Here is a 23,131-nt window from a genome sequence, read left to right as displayed (position 1 = left end):
CCTTCCCACTACCATCCCATTTTCTACCTTATTTTATTCCATCATTTTAAAGATAGGTATTTTTACTTAGTGTATTTGTTAGCCCTCATGATGACCACTGATAGAACCTCACATTGCTCAGTGTGCTTCAACACCTCTCCAAAAATTAAAACTACTTAGGCAACATCATCTTTCTTTTACAGATAGGGTGTACATCCAGAGAAAAATCTGAGTGACATTTGAAAAGCATTTAGAAAGTTTAGAGGTCTTAACTTTGAGATTCTTAATTAATGGAACGTGGAGCCTAAGTAATTTCATTGGTTTTGACATTGTTGCTATAAGTTATATGGCAAAGTTGTGTGAGAAGTCAGAATGTGATTAAGCAGAGGACTGAACCAAGCTAAGAAAGCACAGAATAGAATGTTCAAGTCACAAATATGACTCAAAACATAGTTTATTCAAAGAACAAGATTCATGGACAGGAAAATTATGCTTACAAGAAAATCCAACAGTAAAGAAAAATCTTATTACTACTGAAATTAACTCACCATCAGGTTTCATATTTCTGGTTAAGGTTCTGAACAATTATACATCCATATCATATAGAAATATTAACATAGTAGTTTACTACTTCCGCAATAACCACATATACCTGCAAAGTCTGGTCTCATGGTAATGCTTGTATATTCAATAGCTTCTTCACGGATTCCTTATACCGAGACATGTTATCTTCTGTTTCACCTTCATTTTTAAGTGCAATTACAGAGTTTCTGTAATTCTTAACCACTTCAGATGCAAGAAGCTCATCCTTAGTTACATTACTGACATTCTCAGAGGCTTTTATTCGAATCAGTGTATCCAAGGCATTTTTCTGAGAGCAACTATTTTCCCAGATATACTCTTCCATGTCTTCCTCAGTCTTCTCACTCTCCCACATGTCAGTTTTCTGAAAGGAAATATACATAGTCATAAAACATACTCAAGACTGAAACAGAGTTACAACATTTAGAAGAAACTTCTCTCTCATACCAAGTCACTTTAAAAATTACTTTCGTCGTGGAAGATATTTCTCCTCTTTGAAAGTACAAGGATTGTAAATCAGGCCTCAAAGACAGTTCAAAAGGTGCCTGTATGCCGTACATTTTCTGTGCAGAATGAATTTCCTTCCTCACTCTTATCAAGTTCTTTATGTATCTGGCGCGCATATATATATATATCTGGCAGATATAACTAGATGAGTCAGAACAGGAAGAAATGCTTATGGACTATACATAATGAATAACAAAAACCCTTGTAAAAGTAATAATTTTAAATAACCCTAAATGCCCCAGCTTTGGAAGTAGCCACCTAGCTATTATGTCCCTAGTGTATGATTTTGGTATGTTTACATTGGCTATAAGATGCGAAGTGAGACAGCTCATACCAAGTAACCTTTGAGAGACAGCAATCCTTCACCATTTGGGAAATGTTTTAATTGTAACTTAGAAGGAAAAGCACCACCAATTAATCCATTTTCTCTTCCTGCAAAACAAACTGTTCCTCAAAAGAATCTCTATCCACAAGGTGCTAATTTTTACCTAATTGGTGTTGCAAGATTAGACAGGATCAAAAGTTGAACACAGACAGAAGACATCATCCCAGTGCCTGTAAATACTTGGCTTGTGCAGTTGTTATTTATAAATTTTGTATTTTAATATTCCTCCAATTCAGCAGGCCTTCCTCTAGCTTCACAGACTGTTTAAGGAATATTTCAAATGTTATAACCTGCAATTTTTATGTATTTAATTTTTATTGTACTTTTGTAAATATGTATACTTCTAGGTACATCTGTATTTTTATATATTGTATATTTATAATTATTTAGTACTTTACTGATAGAAACAATACATAGTATCCTTATGTTATTTCAACTATATAAGAAACATAATTTGAAATATTTTTTGTTTACTTTTGGTCATCATGTTTTTCTTACAATTGCTGTAGAAATCATGTGTAAATAAAACTTGCATTTCTCTGGGAGTAAGTTCAAAGAAACATTATAGTAAAGCACTTTCATCATATGGATTTATTTTTTTTAAATCCCTTGCCAGAAAGGGCTCTTTGGTATATTTTTAGCTACGCTGTGCAGAATCCAAAGAAACCTGGCAATCACAGGAGGGTTGTTTTCTTTTTTTTTTCCCCCCATTTGTTTGGTTTTGATTTTGGTGGGGGTTTTTTGTTTTGGGTTTTCTTGGAGGAGTAGTGATGGTTTTTTTGTTTTTGTGTTTCAAAGTATTCTGCCCACTAGTCAACAAGGTCGCTGCAGTCAAACCATAATATTTAATAACATTTAATTAAGACACAAGATTATTTTTTCCCCTACAACCCTGTGTGCTTGGGTCTGTCTATCTGAATTTAAAAATACTTTAACAAATGCTGCATCCTGCACCTGGTAAATGGAATCTCTTGTCTTTTAAATCTCTCAGTCCAAATGTTTAGTCAGAAACAGTGATTAACACTGCTTTTTAAAAGGTTCATATGACTGACATTAAAACCTAGACACAATACAACACAGAAGTAAAAGAACCTCATCCAATTTCTAGACGTGGGGGGGAGGACTACTGTAGTCTGTATTGCTAAAACAGCAGCAGTACAAGTGGGTAAAGTATTCCTTGTATGTTTGAAAAATACTGGAATTTAAATGTGGAAATTTACATAGTTTTAAAATAATGACATCATCTTGTTTCATATATCCCTCGATTATCTGCATAATGGCTATCCAAGACACTTTTTTCCTAAACTCCAAAAGAATTTTAAAGCAAAAGCTTCTCTCACAGGGATAAGGTTTCTCAAGAGTAAGGGAATATGGGTATCAGCCCTGGTCACTCCCTGGACCAAACTCATGTTTGAAGTTCAAACAAAAGATCACTGTGAGGCTTTTAAACACCTTTACATTATAGCAGAGACAAGAAGAACTAATTACCTTTATTACATTCATCTCTTCAGGAAAATCCTTCTCTGAACACATTAACTTACAGGATTTTGGAGATGCACATGGATGAACAGATTAAGATTTCCCTATCTCTTATGAGCAATACAGAGCAAGAAGATTTTAAAGGAGGCCAAAGAAACTGTGAAGTATTTCCTTCTTGGAATCCTTCCCAGAAGAATGATGTGTCAAAATGGATTTTAAAATAAAATCTGACTTCTGAGGGGCAGGGAGGCAGGAGGAGGTTTGACAGTAGGGGGAGATTTCAAAATCCATTTCTCAGCCCTGCGACAAGAAGCCAGTATCCATTGCTGCAATGTTGGTGGCCATGCCTCAAAATAAAAAGTCATCCTACTGTACACAGGTCCAGACATACATCACAAACAGGAAACTGAGCAGGAACCAGATATTTGCAAACTGACTGTATTGAGTGAAACTTAAATACCTTTCCAAGAAGATTTATTGCAAGAGAAAAAGTAAATCTGGAATTACATTTTCATCTGAAAAAGTACCCTAGGTGCACAAGCACCCATGAACTCTGAATAGTGGAAATATCACAAGTGTTGTAGTCTCAGTTTAAAGTGCTATGAAGAAAACTACTGAGACAAGAGACTTCAAAAATGATGTCTTCATCACTCAGAGTTTTTTAGTTGATTGTTTTTGTCCCCTGCAAATTTAAAATGTTAATACACACTGCAGTAAGAGTCTTAGAAACGAGAATAAAATTGTGAAAACTGCAATACAAGTGTGGCATTGTGTAACATTTTTCTAGAATGCCCACTTAGTGAACAAGGTTAAAAATCAAGAATGTATATTTCTTCAATTAATTCAGTAAAAATGATGTCACATGTAAAAGAGATTCTCAGTAAATATTAACCAGCCTGGTGAAGATGCACTCAGCTGATAATTTCAACTGTTTCTCTTACCAAAACTTCCAATAAGAACCAACCCCCCGCACTCCAAGTCAAAGGATCTAAACCTATTACTAAAGAGGCACAAAAAAGTGATTGTTTCTCATAATGCAAATATAGAGAATCATTTTTTTAATACCATAAACAGAATGAGGATTTGTTTCTAAGCAAATCTTTCATGCTACAGTTTTAGTCAGTATTTTGGGAGCTTTACAAGCCTTTACAGTGCTTAATCTGAAGTGCTGACACAGTATAAGTACTAAAATAGTACTCTGGCCAGACATAAAAGTCATTCACAAAAAGCTTCAATATATATTACATCTTTAAGTATATAAGAAAGGAAAGCATTTCTGATCACTTATGCAGGCATTTCACCATAATTTTTCTTGGTTTTTTTCTGCCAGTTTAACAGAAATTTTGTTAAAAATTTATGCTGTCAACAGCAATATGGAGGACTAGAATTGTCAATTAGCTGGTGTTTCATTTGGGCAAGACATTTCAACTAAAATTTGGAAGTAGCACACATAAATCTTGAAGGCAATTTAAAACATCACTCATGTTAGTCAATTTTCTTGTCAATGGTTCGAACAGTTAAAAATTGAATGCTGTTTACCAGAGACCAAGTATTTCAGTGGGATTTTTTTTCTTTTTTTTCAGGGTAAGGAAAGTTCTTTAAGTTGCAAGTCAAATTTCAAACTCTGTATAGCCTGGAATAAATACATCTATTTCTCAGTACTGCACTGAAATAAAAGATACTCTGTGTGGTACAATAATTACAGATTTTCAGATAATAAATGACCACTGTGCTACCATTTTTCATATTATCGTGTACCTTTGAGCCAAAGGGGAGTTGCCAAAACAATTACATACTTATCTATTGGGATATATTACACCTTCGAACTGTACTGTTTAGTTAGGAACTCAAAAGGAAAATAAACATAAATTTCTAAATAGGCAAAACATTTGTATCTGATTAGATTAAAAAAAATTAATTGCTTGGTGATGCAGAACAAGTTAAAATACATTCTTCTGAATGAGCAAAACATTATTTTCTAGGACACAACAATGGCACAGGGCAGATAAGACGTTTAAAGCATCAAGGAAAATCAGGAGATAGACTGTGAGGACTAAACTTTCCAGTAAGGTACAAATGTAAAACATAAAAGGAGAACAAGCAGAGAAGAATGAACAGAACTTTGCCTCAAAAAACAGTTATTGGATGTGAGAGATCGTCTCATATTTAATGATACTCGCAAGCTTAACCTCTGTTTCTGTCACTACCTTAAGACTCCTCAGCGGTTACCATCATTTAGATCACCTCTTTTAAAAATAATGGCAACACCTAATTTCTCTGGGCTGAAGTGGCTGCATGTATTTTCTGGAAAATCCAGGCTGCTGGAAGGGTCATTTGAAAGGTATTTATCTAATGCAGTTTGTTTTCTGAATGCCCATCAGATAAGATTCTGATCTCATCAAGAAAGATCAGTGATATTAAGGGTCCATATCTTTGATGATTTTCTGTTCATTTTGTTAGTATCTATGCCACAGAAGACTTCATTTCACTCCAACACTTAGACTGAAAATTAAACAGCTGTAAAAATTATATTTAAGCAACAAAGAGGAGCCTTGTTTCTCCAGCAATTAGAAACAGGGAGCTTAAACACAAGGTATTGCAAAAAGCCTTCTACAGTCTGAAACAGTACAAAGACAATTTTTAATTCAACCTTTTGCTTTTAATTCAACCTTTTGTTCATCCTTTGTGGTTTCAAGCAAAAAGTACAAAAAAAGTTTAACCTTCTTTCACTGCAATACACATTCCCTGTCAGCAAAACTCTTTCCTTTGATTTTACATGTTTGAATTCAGATCTTCAGATAAAGTTTATTTAACATCTACTATGCCACTTAGCTTCATCATTAATGTGAGTCAGAAAAGATAAAGACTTTCAAGTTGTTAAGGTTTTGAGCACTGGTGAGTGCACAATGAAATGTAATACATACTTCAAAACAAAGTATATATTACAACATTCAGAGACCACCCTTACTCAGCCTCGGTTTGTGTTACTTAAACCATATATAATGACATAATGAGAAAAAACACTGTTGTAGGAAGGGAACAATTATACCACACTTCATTATTCTAGTATCTCAAAGTCAGGAGATTTACACTAAGCAGTCTTCAGTTATACTAAGTGGTGCCCAGAGGTCTAAATCTGTCTCTCCCAGGTACATGCTCTAATCACTAGGCTATGGCCCTCCTTTTCAGTTCAATGAATCTTGCATTTTCTTCTGCCCAGGGAGCGAGTTTCAGCAAGACTTAAGTGTGTCTCCCTCCACCACCCACTTTAATCCTACAACCCATGTGTCATAACATCCTAAGTGTTTAAAACATGAAGTTAAAGTATACTTTCCAAATCTAAGTAGCCAGAGACCTGCTTGGGTTTCAAAAGTGGACTCGTATCCTTTCACATATTTTAGGCTGAATTACAACGTAAACTCCTACTACAGAAACTGCAAAATTCTACTGTTACTATGTTTTACTGGCACAACCTGAAGGATAAAAGCTTACTTGTAATGGCTGAAATAACTGTAGTTGAAAAAAAAAAAGACAATAAAATTTAAGTGCTCACTCAAGTCTAGAGAAAAGCTATACAATGGATTTTAGGATTATTACCAATGGTTATGTAAAAATAATCATTCAGCTGCATGCATACAGACTCCCCACCCCACTAGTGCCTTGCAGTTGAATGCTCCACTCAGAAAGGAATGCAAAAGCAATGTGGGACACTTTTCCCAAATTCATTCAAACTACGCAGCTTTGGGGTTCATAAATAAGTCTTACTTAAGTGTCTAGTGTCACTCTGTCCACTCTTCAGGTTTTTTTCCTTCCCTCACCTTTCTGCTTCAACTTTGCTGTCCTTTCATTTCAAGTACTAACAACATCTACAATGCAAGCACAATGCAAAGAGATGCACCCAGAAGACACTTTGGCTATTACTGGCCATATTCAGTAGTCACTTTCCACTTATCCCTACTTCTATATTCCTTCTTCCTTACTGTTCTTTTTAAGTCTTGAATCTTTTTTAACAGACTCCTGTAACTACACTACTAGAAAAAGCAAGAGAGAGTTCAAAAGTGTGTACAGCATTACTGTTACTCTTAGTATCTCAGATTAGACCTTTTACTTTAAAAAATACACTGGAGAATAGAAAATGCAACGGCAACTTTTCACTAATCTTAAGATTTCCGCTGTGTAATGCAAAATGATACCTATCCTCCACTCTCCATCATCTTCTTTTTGTCTATATTAAAAATCATGTGGAATTGGAACGAGGAAAATTGCTGCACCTTTTTGTAGCCTTGACTGGTTTAAAACAACTGTAAGTTTTCTCCTCCTCACTCTATCTTATTCAGATTTTTCCCCTTTATAATAACTATGAATGTTTTTCCTTACTGGAAAAATAACTTCCTGCTCCACTTGTTTCTCCTTCCTGTTTTCTACTCCTAACAGAACATTACCTTTTAGCGATAAACTATTAATCCAAGCTGAGTGGGAAGAAATCAGTTTATGACCTTATTAACCACTTGAGGGCAGCAAACTCTTACTCTTCAAAAACCATTTAATACCATAAAAATACATTCAGTTTTGGAGAGATGTTACAGCATTCAAAAAGTACCATCATTCAAAGGCAGCAGAAATACAACCGACTGAGCTGCTGTTTAACAATCTACCTAATGTATCTTACCCTTTCATTGATTAGTTCAATCCAGGCACAATCCTGGGGGATAATTTGAAAGGAATCACAGAGAAAGTCCAAAGAAGATAAATTCAGTTCTTACCAGATGGTGCAAGTCAGATATCTACTGAATACATTCTAAAAGCTAATAAAACACAAATATCTGATTAATAACCTGAAAACTATTAATCAGGAAGCAAAAGATCTCAAAGTATTTTAAAATAAGAAAATAAATGAACACTCTTTAAGTTTTACAAACTGAAAGTTTTGAAGATCACTGAACTCACTGGCCTAATATCTATGTGCATTTATCAAAACTAAGGTGCCGAACGCATCATTTGGGATCTTAAGATACACTTCTTGCTTCTTATGCATGTCTGTAAGTAGCAAAGACTACAACTAAACTGAGCTCTCCATTAGATTTAGGCAGCCTTGTTAGCCAACCTGTAATTCAAATAGGTTGAACCAAGAATACAATATGTAGACCCGTAATTAATACTGCTCCCATTGTTCAGAACCATCTCAAGAAATGGCACGCTGTCTTACCAAGCAACCACTATCAGTCCACCAATATGCTGCCAATATTCTGAACAGCTTCACATCGTTGTTCTGCTTTACAGTGTATCTCATTTGAATCTGTGATAACAAACGATGGATCAAGAACCAGAGGATGAATTCATGTTTTCCTTCCTCTCTTCCTTCACTTCCTCTATTAAAATGAAAAAGCAAGATTTTTTTTTCCCTACCAGAAAATAACTGGCACTATAGATTCCCTTTGCCAAAAGCAAGGGCAGCATTATCCCTTACGGGAATGCATTCTGTAGGACAAAAGAAAATCACCACCTTTCTTCAAAATAAAGGGAGTTTATTTGTTTAAATATAGATCAAATACCAACAGGTAACACTGCACTGTGTGTAAATTCTAAAAACGCTGAACACGCTCAGCTTTTCCAGGATTTTGCATGGTGAAGTCCATTTCTGTGTGAACACGAGAAGACAGGAAAGATGGTACAGTTTCAAATGCAATACTACTTTAACTACCAATCTGTAAGGGTTATGTAGTCCTAAAGGCTACCCAGTAGCATCCCACTTCTCCTGCAAGTAATCAAATAGCTTCAGCTAATCTCTCCATTACCAAGTCATGAATGTACCTTTCTGCACTCCTGCTACCTTTGTCAACGTCTTCCTACTAACTCTTTATTCTGACCATCTATCAACAGTCTGACGATTCTTTTCCCGTCTCTCCCTCCCAGACAGTAGAAACTCTGCTTCTTCCTTTAACACTCACAAAACCAAACCAAAACAGAACATTCATTTATTCCTTCTATTAAAAAAAAAAAATATCAAGTACAGTTGTTCCTTCCTTTCAATTCCTTCCCTTTTTCTTATTTCCCCATGCATTCAAAAAAGGGAGCTCTTAACACACATGATTATAAAAACATCTGAACTTCTCTGAAAGCTTCTCTACACCAGGTACAATCCTCCAACATATCTTCTAAGCCTTCCACAATTTAACTATTCTGTATTCTTGCATCATCCACTGATTGCTAGCAGGTTAGAGGAGATAAAAATGCTAGTCAGTGCACTAACCTATCAACATGCTTACCTCACTTTGGCTGTGGCACCTCTCAGAAATCAGTTTGCCAAATTTGATTTGGATAACCTGTTATTCATTTACTTAAATGCAAACAAACTCTCTTCCCCACATCAACAATCTAAGAAATGCATTCTTAACAATATATTCAGAGCCTTGAGGCAGAGCAATACCGCAATACAATGTACCAATTGTTGGTAATTCCGCCCTCTTTTCTTCCTATTTTGTCTGCACACACGTTGCACATTTCAACTGTAACTCCATAACAACAAGGATCCTTGCAAACTAATTCTACCTGAGCCCTCTAATTGCAACACCAATAGAATTAGTGAGCTGTGGGTGCCCTGGGTTTTTACTGAAGCCGAGACTGGAAAAGCATACAAGAAAATTTGTAATACAGAGGCTACTGTTGACACATTGATAAATTTTGTCTTCTAAGCATGCATACAAAGAGACAGATAAGCCAGAGTTAAACTCTTCATACTCATTACTTTGTAATAAGAACATCTTTCTGATGGAGATGCATCCCTACACAATGGACCTTCATAGCACATAGTTCACTACATACCCCACAAAATCACAAAGAACTGTCATTCTTTTAAACAGGTTTCAGATTCCTAAACTACTTGGATGCTCTATTTTGTAACTGTTATAAAATAATTATGCATCACTGGCAATTAAAATAGAATTACACTTGAAATTACATTTCCTGATGTATATCTGCATACAATTTTTCCTTTTATATATTCATATGCTTGCTGGTTCACAAAATTCAGTAATCCAGTCATTAACATAAATTATAGAGTTATGCCAAGTTTAGAGAGATAGTAGGCAAAATTTTCAGGATTTAGGGCAAAATTTATAAGCAGCCAGCTTTCCCTTCACTTAGCAAGAATGGAACACTGCCCTCATCTTTTTATTGAATTCCACACACAAGCATGAAAACACAGTGTGGTACTACTCTGTTGTCATCAAATCTTCCAATTAGTTCTGTAAATAGGATTGACGTTACTGTCTACATGGAAGGCCAATCCCCGTCCATCCCTCTCCAATATTAAAGTTCATACAAATTAAAATAAACCATACATTGTTTGCTTATGGTTTACAAAACGTATCCAAACTGTCTTTCAGCAAGTAATAAAAGGCATTACCACTGATCATGGAAAAAAAACCCAAACCACAAAATAAAACATGTCACACAAAATAAAAAAACATGTCTCAGGAGACCATTAATTTTTCATGGAAATCAAAGACAAGTACAACTGATTGATGAACTCATCAAATATTAACATGGAAGTTGAAAGGTAATAAAAGGGCAAGAGACTTCTGCATATTCAATACACACTGAACACTCACGTAGCAGTATCATATAGCCCTGTCTTCCATCACTAAGTAACGCTAGAGAAAAGGACAGATGTGGTGTTTGTCTGGAATTAATTGAGCAGTGTCTAGCTCTCTTGTCATTGCTTAATACTGGAAACTGATCTGTCATTAATTTAGGATTTGTAATGCAATGTAATGCTGTTAGGGAGAAAAATATCCATGGGTACAAAGCACTTGAAATGTAAAGTAAGTATACTAACATCTTAAAAGATAGAAGCTGAATTTAATTTGATGCACTCTAAACTTACAAAACACATCCTTCAAGGCAACTTCCAGTGAAAGGGAAATATAGCTCATCCTCCTTAGTATGTTTTTTATATCATCGTTGCAATGATCAAAATCAAGAACACATAAAGAACATAAAAATGCTAAAAATGGATATTTAATTTAAATGCTATAGAACAATGGAAAATAGTAAGTGTGAATTTTGGTAGCTAATCAGATACAACTTATTTAAAAGGGTACATCTATAGAAATATAGCGATGATAAATGCCTTCACTGTCTGTCTTAATTAATGTGACTAATAACATATTCCATTTAAACAAAGTTAAGTTATCCAAAACATAAACACAGGTATTCAACAATAATTTCATTTCAGACTCTGCCAACTTGCTTTCTGTAAAAAATACTGTAAAATTGTTGAAGGCAGTATTTATAACAAAAACGATTAATCACAAAAATACAAGAGACAAGTCTGAAGAATCCTCTGGAAAATAAAGATCTGTGGTCTAAATATATCTTACTGTATTTAGAGGACTACTTAAGAATTGTAGTAAATTATCAATAATTGGAATAGTATCTTTAATACATTTACATCGGATATTTCATATGTATAGCGATATAACAAAACAAACTACTGGGAAAAATTCCAAATATGCCATATCCTGAATGATTATTGAAAAGTTTACATTACACTTGCTTTGGCAGAAGTATTTATCTAAACAGTTAAAATAACTTTATGTATTTTTCAGAACACTAACTCTGATGCAATGAAATCCTAAAACTAACAGAAGGCAGGGAGGATGTCCCTTTGCTGAGCAAAAGGGAGCTCAGAAAAGCAGCCTAAGTCCTCACTCCTTCCAGCTTGAGGCAAGATTTGTGAGAGGGCATTTAAGTAGATTACTTCCCAATTACAGCCATTGTTTATGGCAGCCCAGGAAGAGCCCTAAACAAGACAGATTCTATGTAACAGGTAAGAGTTTGGAATCAGGCAAAATGTAGATACTGTACTATACGTTAATTTTAATAGCTTTAAAGCCAGTAACACACCCCTCTGCTTTTTTGGAATAGGCTTATTTTTGTCTTTAAACATGGTCACTATTAAAAATGCATAGATAACAGATGATAATCACAGAATACACCATTTCTCTGGATGCACCCAATTCATATTTGAATATTGTACATTGGAAGCCCAGCATGCTGCCAAACTAAAGGTACATTTAGGAATCCTGAGAACTAAGGTGCTTTCAGCTAAGCTCAGAGTCAGTTTTAGGTCCTGTTGTGAAAAAGAAAATATTGGGAAAGAATCTCTTGAAGTCAAAAACTAGATTAACTTCTGAAAAGAGGCAAAGTATGTATACAAACAACAGAATTGCCCTTGTGAAGTTAAAGGAATGCACTCTAAGTTGACTGGGGAACTAAGATTCAAATTTAAGCAACTTACCTTGGTTGAATTTGAAGAAAAGTGATGCACAAGAGGAAAAGAATCTAAAATAATTTACTTTAAGCTGCGCACAGCCATGGAACTCTTTGTAAGTTACAAGAGTGTGTTAGAAAGTGTGCACATGTCAGAGAGCCCAAGTTGTTCACAATTGCTTACCCAAGATTCATGGTACAAAACTGTAAGGAGGTGTATGCCATAATCATAGTTCTGTCTTCTTAGCGGACACCTGAAAATTCATAAACGAAGCTAGTCTTTCTGAAATCAAGTCACGGTAATATACTTTTGAACAAAACGTTAAACTTATCAAAATTTCTAATTTGGAATGTAAGAGATCTTAGGGAAATCAGTGTTTGATTTACACACATTTCGGAATTACATATAATCAAGAATAATATCATGAAGGCACAACGATTAAGAACATGCAAGAATAGGCATCTGCAAGTCAGTAGGAAAATGTGCAAAATGCAAGAATTTACAGATCTTTAGGAAACATTGAAAACTTCTTTGCTCTCTGTGCCAAAGTGGAATCGAAAATAAGTTAAGTCTGAACACCCTTAAAACCTGACTTATTTTTTTCCCCCCCGACCTGAAGGCAGGAGGATGACTGGTGAAAACAGCCATGAAATACAGTTCAGAACAGGAGATCTAGCCATCGATTTAAGAAAAGCTTAAGTTAATGTAGCTGTAAGTCAAAACAGGATCACCAGTAAAATTTGTTGGGGTAAGACACAGTCCTGCAAGAACACTGTATTCCTTAAAATTAGTCATCAAAAACTAGTCATCATCAAAACCTTCTGCTGGGAATTTGATGACATTAAGCTCTTCCTTGTGCTGATCAACCATAACTCCTATCTTTCTCACACTCACCTCTTCCTGCAGGCTCCTTCACCCCCCTTTTTCATGCATAACAAATTGAATCATGTGAGACTACATCGCAGACACTCTAAAAAACCACTCATCTGAATGACTGTGACAATCCTAGCAAATAAACTTCAAAAAGGACTCAAGTTTTTGACTCATATTTCTTTCATAGTCAAAGAGTCTCAGTTTAAAAGTAATCTAAATACCAGCCTGGAAAAACCTGTGTTAAAGAAACAGATACCACTCAGAGCTTGGGCCTTAGAATTTACTAAAAATAAAGTGAAATATCAACAGGCACATTAAGAGTTTCTTCTGGAACACAGCATGAGACCATTCACAGATGATCTATAGGGTAAGCTCCTTTCAGCTATCCTAATGTTTTAGCCACAAAGTAAGTCTTGCTAGGGAAATGAAACTGTTGGTAGCACCAGTGGTCCCAGTGAACTAGCCAGATTTCCAAGTCCAGTTGAAAAAGATATGCACAATTTTATCTATTTTCTATATATTTTACATAGAATAAAACAGTCTATCATACCAAAGGACAGGAAACTGAAGACGGGTATTCTAATAAAAACATGCAAACAGAAATGATTACCAATAGTGTTCTTCCTATCACTCAAAGCAGCTGTGAATTAAAGTGTGTTGTTAATTTAGAAATATGTATGTATTCTCTTAAACACTTCAGAATTCAATACAGAAAACACGTTTCTCCAATGCAGCCTTATGAACATAACTGTAAATAACTACAGTGATTTGTGTATATCTAGAAAATCAAAACACTGAGAAATCTCTGGACACCAATGTCATGTTTCTTGCCTGAAGCTCTTCAGATCATTGTTAAAACTAACAGAAGCCATGGGTTCTGTTGGGAAATATAACAACTACTTTAAAATAACAATTGAGACTTTTAAATACAGAGGTTTAGTAACTAACAACATTTAATAAAAATTAGGCTTGACCTTGTGTGGTTTGTCCATTACAATTTTAACAGTCAATAATCGGAGTAGTGGTATGTTTAAGTTATATTTTAGCCTTAAAAATATAGTAATTTACCAAGACAATAGCTGATATTACTGGAAGACACCCGGCCTTTCTATACTGTGACCACTGCTACAGGCATTTTTTTTCCTTCTTGTAACCGTACCTGTCTGTTGTAATTGTGAGTACATCTGTATCCTTACAGTACCGCTCTCCTACAAGTTTAATGAGCTTCTTCTTTGCATGGTCATCCAGATTCAGGTTAGAAAGTTTAACCTTCAAGTACAAGAGAAAACACCTTTAATTACTTGGATAAATCCAATCTCTGCACCCTGAAAATATTTTGAGATAGTTAAGCACATCTTTTATCAAGAATTAAAAGGATAGCTATTGAGTATGCATTTGCAGAATTTCTTCTGATTGTATCACATGTCAGAAGTCTTAACACAAGGCAAGTATAATCTGAATATTCAAACAATAAATTTCTTTTCATACAAATACCAGAGGGACTGGGGGAGAATATTTCTACTCAAACTTTTTTTCAGAGGAAAAAAGAGCTGTCAATTTAGTTTGTAGTGGTATTTCATATGTGTACTTCACATGGAAAAATAAATCTTTTTTAGATTTTTTTTTTTCTGAATAAAATCAGTAAATCAGTAAAAAGATAAGTAACGTTAATACTAAGACATACCACAAGCATCCAAAAGAGGATGAAAAACATCAATTCAAGAAACATCAAATCAGAATTCTCAACATCATTACTGGGAGGTTAATAGAAGTATGCAAAGATGCACACAGATAACAGTATAATGGACCAGAACTGTCTGATCTCACATAATTGATCAAACAATAGTGTAAATAACTTGTCTTCTGTTCTAATGCCACAAACATAAGATATACAACAAATAACTGGTATTTATTTAAAAAAAATCTCTTAATAAGTTAGTCTGAAGCTAGTTTCTATATTCAATAACAAATATGAAAAGTAAAGCAAACTGGTTTTAGCTATCTGTTTACACAATAGCAAATAAGGCACCTGTGAACCTTAACAGTCTAAAGATACATGGTACTGGAAACATAAGTTTCTATTAAGTGAGAGTTGCTGAGCAATATTAAAAACATGAAGACATAATAGTGGTCTTTTACTAATTTGTCCACTGTTTGTTTTTCCTCTATATTCTTTCTACCATGTCATTGCTGTACTGAAGAACTGTTTAAAAATCAAGAAAACTGCATAGGAAAAAATAACAAAAGTTGGAGGACGAAAAGAAATTACAAGCTCCAATAAATATCCGGAAAAAAAGTACTACCTTAAAAGCAAAACCCCTACTACTAAAAATAAAAAACTGAAATACTAAATCTTAGCATGACAAGGTAGGAAACTGGGTTTCAATACCAAAACTTCCATTCTTCAAAAAAAAACCCTAACATTCACTACTCCATAGATGTCTCCTTTTTAAGGAATTACATACTCATTTACTACGCATGCCTGTAATACTGGTGAGTAGGAGTTCACCTACATCCCCTAGCCCCCATTTTGTCAAGTCTAATTCTAAGAAACCTATTAGGTACATCCAGTCTTTAAGGCAATGGTCAAGCTGCAAAAAAAAGCTCTATTCTTAGCGCAGCCTAAAATGACCATGAACAATCACTTTTGAAGTCGCAATACTTCCAAGGCCCCTAAGCACACAGCGACCCCTTCTAAGGGTCAAAGCTACCTTACATACAGTATCCTTCCATACAGTGCAGCCACGTAGCCTTGAACCAGTGGTGACAAAAAAATATAAGAGCTCTGAGAAGGTGGGCCTGCCCCAGCTTTACTGAGAAGCTGCATCTAAACTGAAGCACTCGGCCTCAGTCTCTGTCTGAGCCAGAACACAGCTATGTCTGTGCCTAGCCATGGCCCATGCTAACCCAACCCTGATGCACATCCTTGACTTCCTGGCTTGACCTCACCTACTATATCGCTACAGATTAGCTTGACAATCACCAGACTGTTGACAATCCTTATTATTGTCACTAGACCTAATCCTCATCCACTGACTTGTCTTCCCCTTTGACCTCAAACTTGCCTTATAATTATGAACTTGTCAGGTGATTAATGGACTGTTGGATGGATGAGGTTACTAATACCATACCTGTCCTGCTCACCTTGCTCAGGTAGTAGCTGCACCCTTTTTGAGGAGGTGACTGCCCCTACCTGCCTTACTGCCCCGACAGAACAGCCGACCCTCACTGCCACCTTGCAATGCTCACCCAAATTGATGAGAAACACCTTTTTGCAAAACACATTTTCTTAACATTGTCTTTCTCTAACATTCACAGAAAGAATGTTCCAAGCCAAAGTGTTTCAGACACAACTCTCTGACAAGCATACAACTGCTACTGCATGTAAGCACTTTATGACCATGACTATCTAAACTTAATGGGATACTCCGGCCCAGACATCCACCATTAGCTTGCTTTAACGAACAACGCAAAATTATTTCATTGAGTAGTACTTTTTGCACTGTCTTAAAAGGATAGCATTATCATAGTTCTATCATGCTTGCCTTCACACAGTGGGATCATCTGAAATTTACTGTTAAAAGAGCTATGATTTTATTCCACATGACTTGCTTTTCCTATAAAAATTAAAAAGCTATCTGGTCTGTTACCAACCCAAAGTCACCTTAAAGTGACAAATATTTATATGGCTACTAGCTTCAAATGAGGTAACAATTGGAGAGCTTATAATTGTTAGCTAGAATGCTGTAGACTATTTTATGTTGAATTTTAGAAAAGTTAGAGCTCCACAAAGAACATCAGTTGATTAAAAAAAAAAAAGTCTCATTTTAACATCCTGTAGCACTATGTTGTCTGGCACAATGAGGACAATTCTACTTGGGAAAAGACTAGGATAAATTTAACAACAAAAAATACTGGCATTAGGCCACAAGAGATGAAAAATTAGCATCTCCAGTATGAAACTTGGTAGAAAAAAGGCATGATTTTTAAATTAAGATTAAAAAGGTTTAGCTTTTAAACAATATTTTAAAAAGGAAATCTTATCATAAAGATCCATTAGAGAATTTATCACATCGCACAGTAAAAGCTCTCTTATTGATATAAACTCAAGCACTACCTGACCCAGGGCCATCTGCTTTCACCTTTAAATCCTTCTCTTCTCCCTCCCTAGGCAGATTTTTTGTCAGAGGATTAATCAGAGAAAGAATTTATTACTGAAGTCTGGGATCAGAACACCAGTAACTAAAAAAGCATATGGATGCTTACAACATAAAGGGAAAGTGGAGACTCCTACAGACAAAATGAACTACTACCGTTCAAAGTTGCCATGATGAGATGTTGTATAGGTGTTATGAGCGTGTGGTATCACGCAGTATTTTAACTTATATACTGACAGAGTAAGAATACAACTATCACTTACCCCACTACTGCTCTCAAGATAAGCTCAAATCTCATCTCTACAGGCATGTTCAAAAGCCACAGAACAATCCTAACTTTACTACCATGAGGACAGGCAAGCACTGGAACAGGCTGTCCAGAGATGATGTGCAGTTTCCAGCCCTGAAAGTTTTCAAGGCCCAACTGGATAAAGTCCCAAGTAACCTGGTCTCATCTCATACCTACATTACGTTGAGCTGAAGGTCAGACTGGAAAACTCCTGAGCTCCCTTCCAACCTCAAGTATCCCATGATCAGAAGGCTGCTGCTCCTGCTGCATACACACTGAAGCCTGGAGGCCTGCTAACTCAGCACTTAGGAACGGTGCCCCATTCATATAGCCTATCTTTCAATACTTGTGCACTTCCATAGTCTATAAAAGAAAGACAGAGTACAAAGGCACTTACAGCATTTCCTCTAAGTAAATTCTTCACAAGGTACGCTGTTTTGTTTATACTAGAGCTTAGTCTTCATTTATAAATACATAGCCATATCATTATAAACTCAGTTCTGACATGCTGCAATACACTTAAGGAAATCCACTGCTTTTTATTCACACATTCAGTAAACCATTTCCCACATTTCCTTACAACATACCATACTTGCACATGTTTTGAAAAGAAAGCCAAGCATTTGGGGTTTTGAAACAAAGGTTGTTTACCAAAAATACTACTTACTCTTAAAGTCACCACTCTTGCTTTGGGATTACGAATAGATGTCCCTGCAGAAACATAATCTACTGTCTCAATTTCAATAGGAAAATGCTGTTCACATTTCTCATCAGTGTCCAAAGCACTAGGCCATTCAGTGCAGAAATCTGTATAAAAAAGAGAGAACACTCCAAGTAATATCTGGGTTTTTTTTTTCCAAATGTATTGCAATGTATCTTTTTAAAAGCAGTATTTAGAGAAAACATACTCATTTAGATAACAGCAGGGTCTCTGCTAGACTTGCTCCAGTATTTCAATGTCTTCTTTGTACTGGGTTTCCCAAAACACAACAAAGTACTCCAGATGCAGTCTCACAAGTGCCAAATAGAACCACAGAATGGTTTGGATTGGAAAGATCCATTAAATATCATCTAGTCCACCCCCTCTGCTATGGGCAGGGACATCTTTCACTACATCAGGTTGCTTAAAGCCATGTCCAAGAAGACTTTGAACACTTCAAAGGATGGGGCACCCACAAATTCTCTGGGCAACCTGTTCCAGTGTCTCAGCACCCTTATAATAAAAATTTTCCTTCTTATACCCAATCTAAATCTATTTTTACAGATTTATCTATAAATTTATCTATCTTATACCCAATCTAAATTTCAGTTTAAAACCATTGCCCCTTGTCCTGTCACTACAGGCCTTGGTAAAAGTCTCTCCTCGCCTTTCTTATAAGCCCCCCTTATAGATTGAAAGGCTGCAATAAGGTCATCTTGGAGCTTTCTCTTCTCTAGGCTGAACAACCCCAACTCTCTCAGCCTTTCTGCATAGGAGAGGTGTTCCATCCCTCTGACCATTTTTGTAGCCCTCCTCTGGACCTGCTCTAACAGGTCCATGTCTTTCTTTTACTGAGGACCCCAGAAGTGGACGCAATACTAAATAGAGAGTAATTTTCTGAACATGCTGGCTATGCTTTTGATAATACAACCCAGTATGCAGTTAACTTTCCTTGCCACAAGGGCACACTGCTGACCCACATTCAACTTTCAAATGCCCACCAGCCCCCACATGGCCTTTTCTGCAAAGCTTCCTTCTATCTGTTTGCTCCTCCCCAGCCTGTACTGCTGCACGAGTTATTCCTTCCTGCGCAGTTGCATTTTTTTGCGCAGTTGCATTTTTTTACGCAGTTGCATTTTTTTAACTTCATGAGGTCCTTGCAGCTAATTTTCTCCTGTCTGTTGGCATCCCTTTGAATGGCAGCCCTACCCTCCAGTGCATCACTTGTACCCCCCCAATCCATTGTTATCTGAAGACCTGCTGAGGTTGTGCTCTCCACCATTACCTAGGTTGTTATAAAGAACCTTTTCACATGCTCAGAAATTGCTTCCAGAAAGGTTTGTTTCTTAATCTGTGAGGCTGACTGACCTGCAGTTCCCTGCATCTTCTTTCTCGCCCTTCTTGAAGATGGTCAGGTGAAAATCTCCTGTTCCTCCTGGGTAGGCTGTACCTACTTCCACTTTCTGTGTACCTCATTTTTGTATCCCAGGTCACTTAAGAGTTCCCTGCACATCCATGCTGTCCTGCTGCCATACTTGCTCAACTTGCTGCACACTGGAGTGGACCATTCTTGCCCTTTAAGGAGGCTGAACTTAAAACATCCACCAGCTCTCCTGGGCCACTTTGCTCCCCAGAAGTCTCTCGTGAGATCTGCCAAGCAGACAGCTGAATAAACCAAAATCACTCTCCTGAAGTCTAGGCTGTAGCTCATTTCTCTCAGAATTTTAAACACCACAGTTTCGTGACCACTGTTACCAAGTATGTCCCTAACCTTCACATACTTGACCAGTTCTTCCTTGTTTCTGAACAACAAATCCAACACAGCATGTCTCCTAGTCAACTCATTGATCCTCTGCATTGAGACATTTCCTTCAACACACTACTTGCCTTCCTCACTTCTCTCAAGATCTTAAACTCCATGATCTTCTTTTTGCAACCAAGCCTGCCATCAACCTCCACACCTCCAACAAGTTCTTCCTTACTTGCGAGTAGCCACGTGCAACACAGAATCTTCCCATAGACAGTTTGTCTAGCATCCGCATTAAAAAATTATCTGCAACACACTCCAGAAATCTCCCAGATTGCTTCCGTCCCATCCTGTTACCCTTCCAGCAGGTGCTGAGATGACTGCAGTTCCCAGTGAAACCCAAACTTGCAGTCGTGAGGCCTTTTTCAGCTGTTCATTCACTTCCTCTTCTCAACCAGGCAGTCTGTGGCAGATGCTCACCAAGATATCCTTTTCAGCTTCTCCTCTGATCCTGACTCTCAAATTCTTAACCAGCTTGCCACGCATCTCATAGCAAAGCTCTGCATCTCAGCTGTTCTTTTGGGTACAGATCAGCTCCTCCTCCACATCATTCCTGCCTGCACCTCAATCATACAAGCTTTCGTTCCGCATTTCTGAGATTCCTCCAACTTCTAATTCCTCACGTTTCCTATGCTGCATGTATTTATACACAGGAAACTCAAAACAGGCCTCTCATCTCTTATACTACAGGCTGAGGGGAGACACTATCACTCTCTACAACTGCCTAAATTATTCGATGATTTTATCTCCTCCCTGTCCCCCTTGTGGCTCCACTTCTCTTTGGGCTAACCTTCTCATTAGGTTCTCCTTACTGGCTTGCTGTCTGGCAGAGAGGCTCTTGGTCTTCATTAGATCCTGTCACTCCCCAGCAGACTTTGCTCTCACAGAGCATGTCATTTATTAATAGCATTTTTTCAAAATGCATGCCAGAATTGCTACTGATTAAAACCTGCTTTAATCACAGATAATCTTCTCAGAACTGAGTCACATTCATCACTCATCTTCCTTAAGACACTAAACTATAAATTCTCCAGTACAAGCAGGGCCTAATGGAAAGGTAAAATCAAAGTCTTACTGGTGTGCTGAAAACCTCCTAAGACATATCTGCCTATGACCTGTATGACTCAATGCAACAACAAGAAAGCATACAATACTAGCCAAAGCCTGACAAATAACCAGCTTCAGAGGTGGACCATGTCTCACCTTCTAAATCATCACACACAGTTACATTTTGCACTGTCTTAAAACTCCAAGAGGAATGTTTTTTAAAAACAGAAAAAAGAAAAAAATCCAACAAAATACAAAAACCCCTCACCTTTAAGAGCTGCACAGTGTTTCTTAATTGCAGGAGGAGTAAGATGCAAAAAATTGGGAATCTGAAACAGACACATTAAGAGTCACCAAAATAATAGCTTTTTGTCTGTTTATAAATAAAGGGCTATTACTGAAATCTGATTACACTTTTAATATTTATTAAGGTAGTACAATCCACTTAATAAAATATTCAGATAAGAATTGACTTTTCTCAAGTCTGATTTAGCAAAAGACTTGAATTAAGTGCCATTACAAAAGTCAAAGGCATGATAATCCTAAAAAGTCTCCCGATTTGGTTCATTTGTTACTTACATTTTTGTTTGTTACCGTTTAATTTAGAAATTAAATATAATATTATCTTATTTAATAATAGAGAACAGTATCCAATACAAATATTCCAATCAAAGCAGTGCAGTTTTAATGAATTTTAAAAGTTACCACACATCAGTGGAATGTGTCTTACCTTTATAAGTTCTAAGTTGCCTTCTTTTGGTGGAGGTACACCTCCCTTCACTGGGTAACCCATTCGAATTGGGAGAGGCACAGAGGCAGGTTTAAATGCAGCTGCTGTTGGATAAACACTGCTCCAGTCCTGATCAACAGCCATCTTCTCAGTTCTGGGAGGTGCATGCTAATAAATTGAAAATTATAAACTTTGATGGGAGATACACTGTTGTGAGACAAAGCAGGAACAACACAGGCAAAAAGCTATTTCAGGAATAAATTTCCACAGCTAGAAATTCCGAGACACCTTTACATCAAAAGTTAGTGCTTACTTGTAACGGAATTTTTAAAAGATACCCTCTCAAAGCTTGGGTTGCAGGTCTTTCTACATCTTTAATTGTATTTTATTTCAGAAATGCTTAGAAAAAAGACCTTACCATCCTAAAGGGGGCTTTTGCTGTGACTCAGGAAAAAAAAACAGAGTTTATCACCTTTGGAAGAAAGGGCAGGCAACTCAAGAAGAGTACAATGATCTCATTAGATCATGCAGACAGAAAATTAGAAAGGCAAAAGCCCAGCTAGAACTCAACGTGGCCACGGTCATAAGGGACAACAAAAAATGTTTTTACAAATATATAAACAACAAAAAGAGAGCCAAGGAGAAATCTCCATCCCTTATTGGATGTGGATGGGAACATTGTCTCCAAGGATGAGGACAAGGCTGAGGTACTTAATGCCTTCTTTGCCTCAGTCTTCAATAGCCAGACCAGGTATCTGCAGGGTATTCAGCCACCTGAGCTGGAAGACAGGGATGGAGAGCAGAATAAACTGCTCATAATCCAGGAGGAAGCAGTTAACAACCTGCTATGCCACCTGGACACCCACAAGTGTATGGGGCCTGATGGGATCCACCCAAGAGTACTGAGGGAGCTGGTGGAGAACACAAAACTTCAGCTACTTTCCTATCAGAAATTTTTCATGGAAAACAAATCTCCAAGAATGTATTCATATGTCTAATAAATGTGAGAATGAAAATTAATTTAGGTCTTAATATAGTTTTTGATAATTTATCAGGTGAGTTCTCTGACACTCTGCAGCTGAATGAAAAAAGAGAGAGAGATGAGAAAATAAATAATATTTAACAGAAAAACAAAAAAATGGTGAACTTAATTGAATTAGTTTTATTATTGTAATATATTAGTTACTTGAAATGGAAGGGTTTATCATGACCAAGGGATCAGGTCCAGCCATCACGGGTTCATAAAAGGCAGGTCCTGCTTGAGCAGCCTGATCTCCCTCTATGACCAGGCGAACCACCTAGTGGATGAGGGAAAGGCTGTG

The 23,131-nt window shown here is 36.6% G+C and overlaps 1 protein-coding gene across 1 annotated transcript; it reads right to left on the bottom strand.

Moving 5' to 3' along the window:
* Positions 1-523: 523 nt before the first annotated feature.
* Positions 524-21,977, bottom strand: MRPS35 (mitochondrial ribosomal protein S35; the record flags this gene model as incomplete). The annotated part of the gene is made up of 6 exons (XM_010291546.1): positions 524-925; positions 12,390-12,459; positions 14,239-14,348; positions 18,193-18,332; positions 21,348-21,408; positions 21,810-21,977. Coding segments are annotated over 6 exons (828 nt in total), but the record flags the coding sequence as incomplete, so codon positions are not given.
* Between the last annotated feature and the right edge of the window lie 1,154 nt (positions 21,978-23,131).

This window comes from Phaethon lepturus, unplaced genomic scaffold (genome assembly GCF_000687285.1).
Source record: "Phaethon lepturus isolate BGI_N335 unplaced genomic scaffold, ASM68728v1 scaffold8580, whole genome shotgun sequence".
NCBI classification, from domain to species: Eukaryota; Metazoa; Chordata; class Aves; order Phaethontiformes; family Phaethontidae; genus Phaethon; species Phaethon lepturus.
Note: the sequence above shows the minus strand (reverse complement) of the source record. Positions and strands in the feature narration are given on the sequence as shown.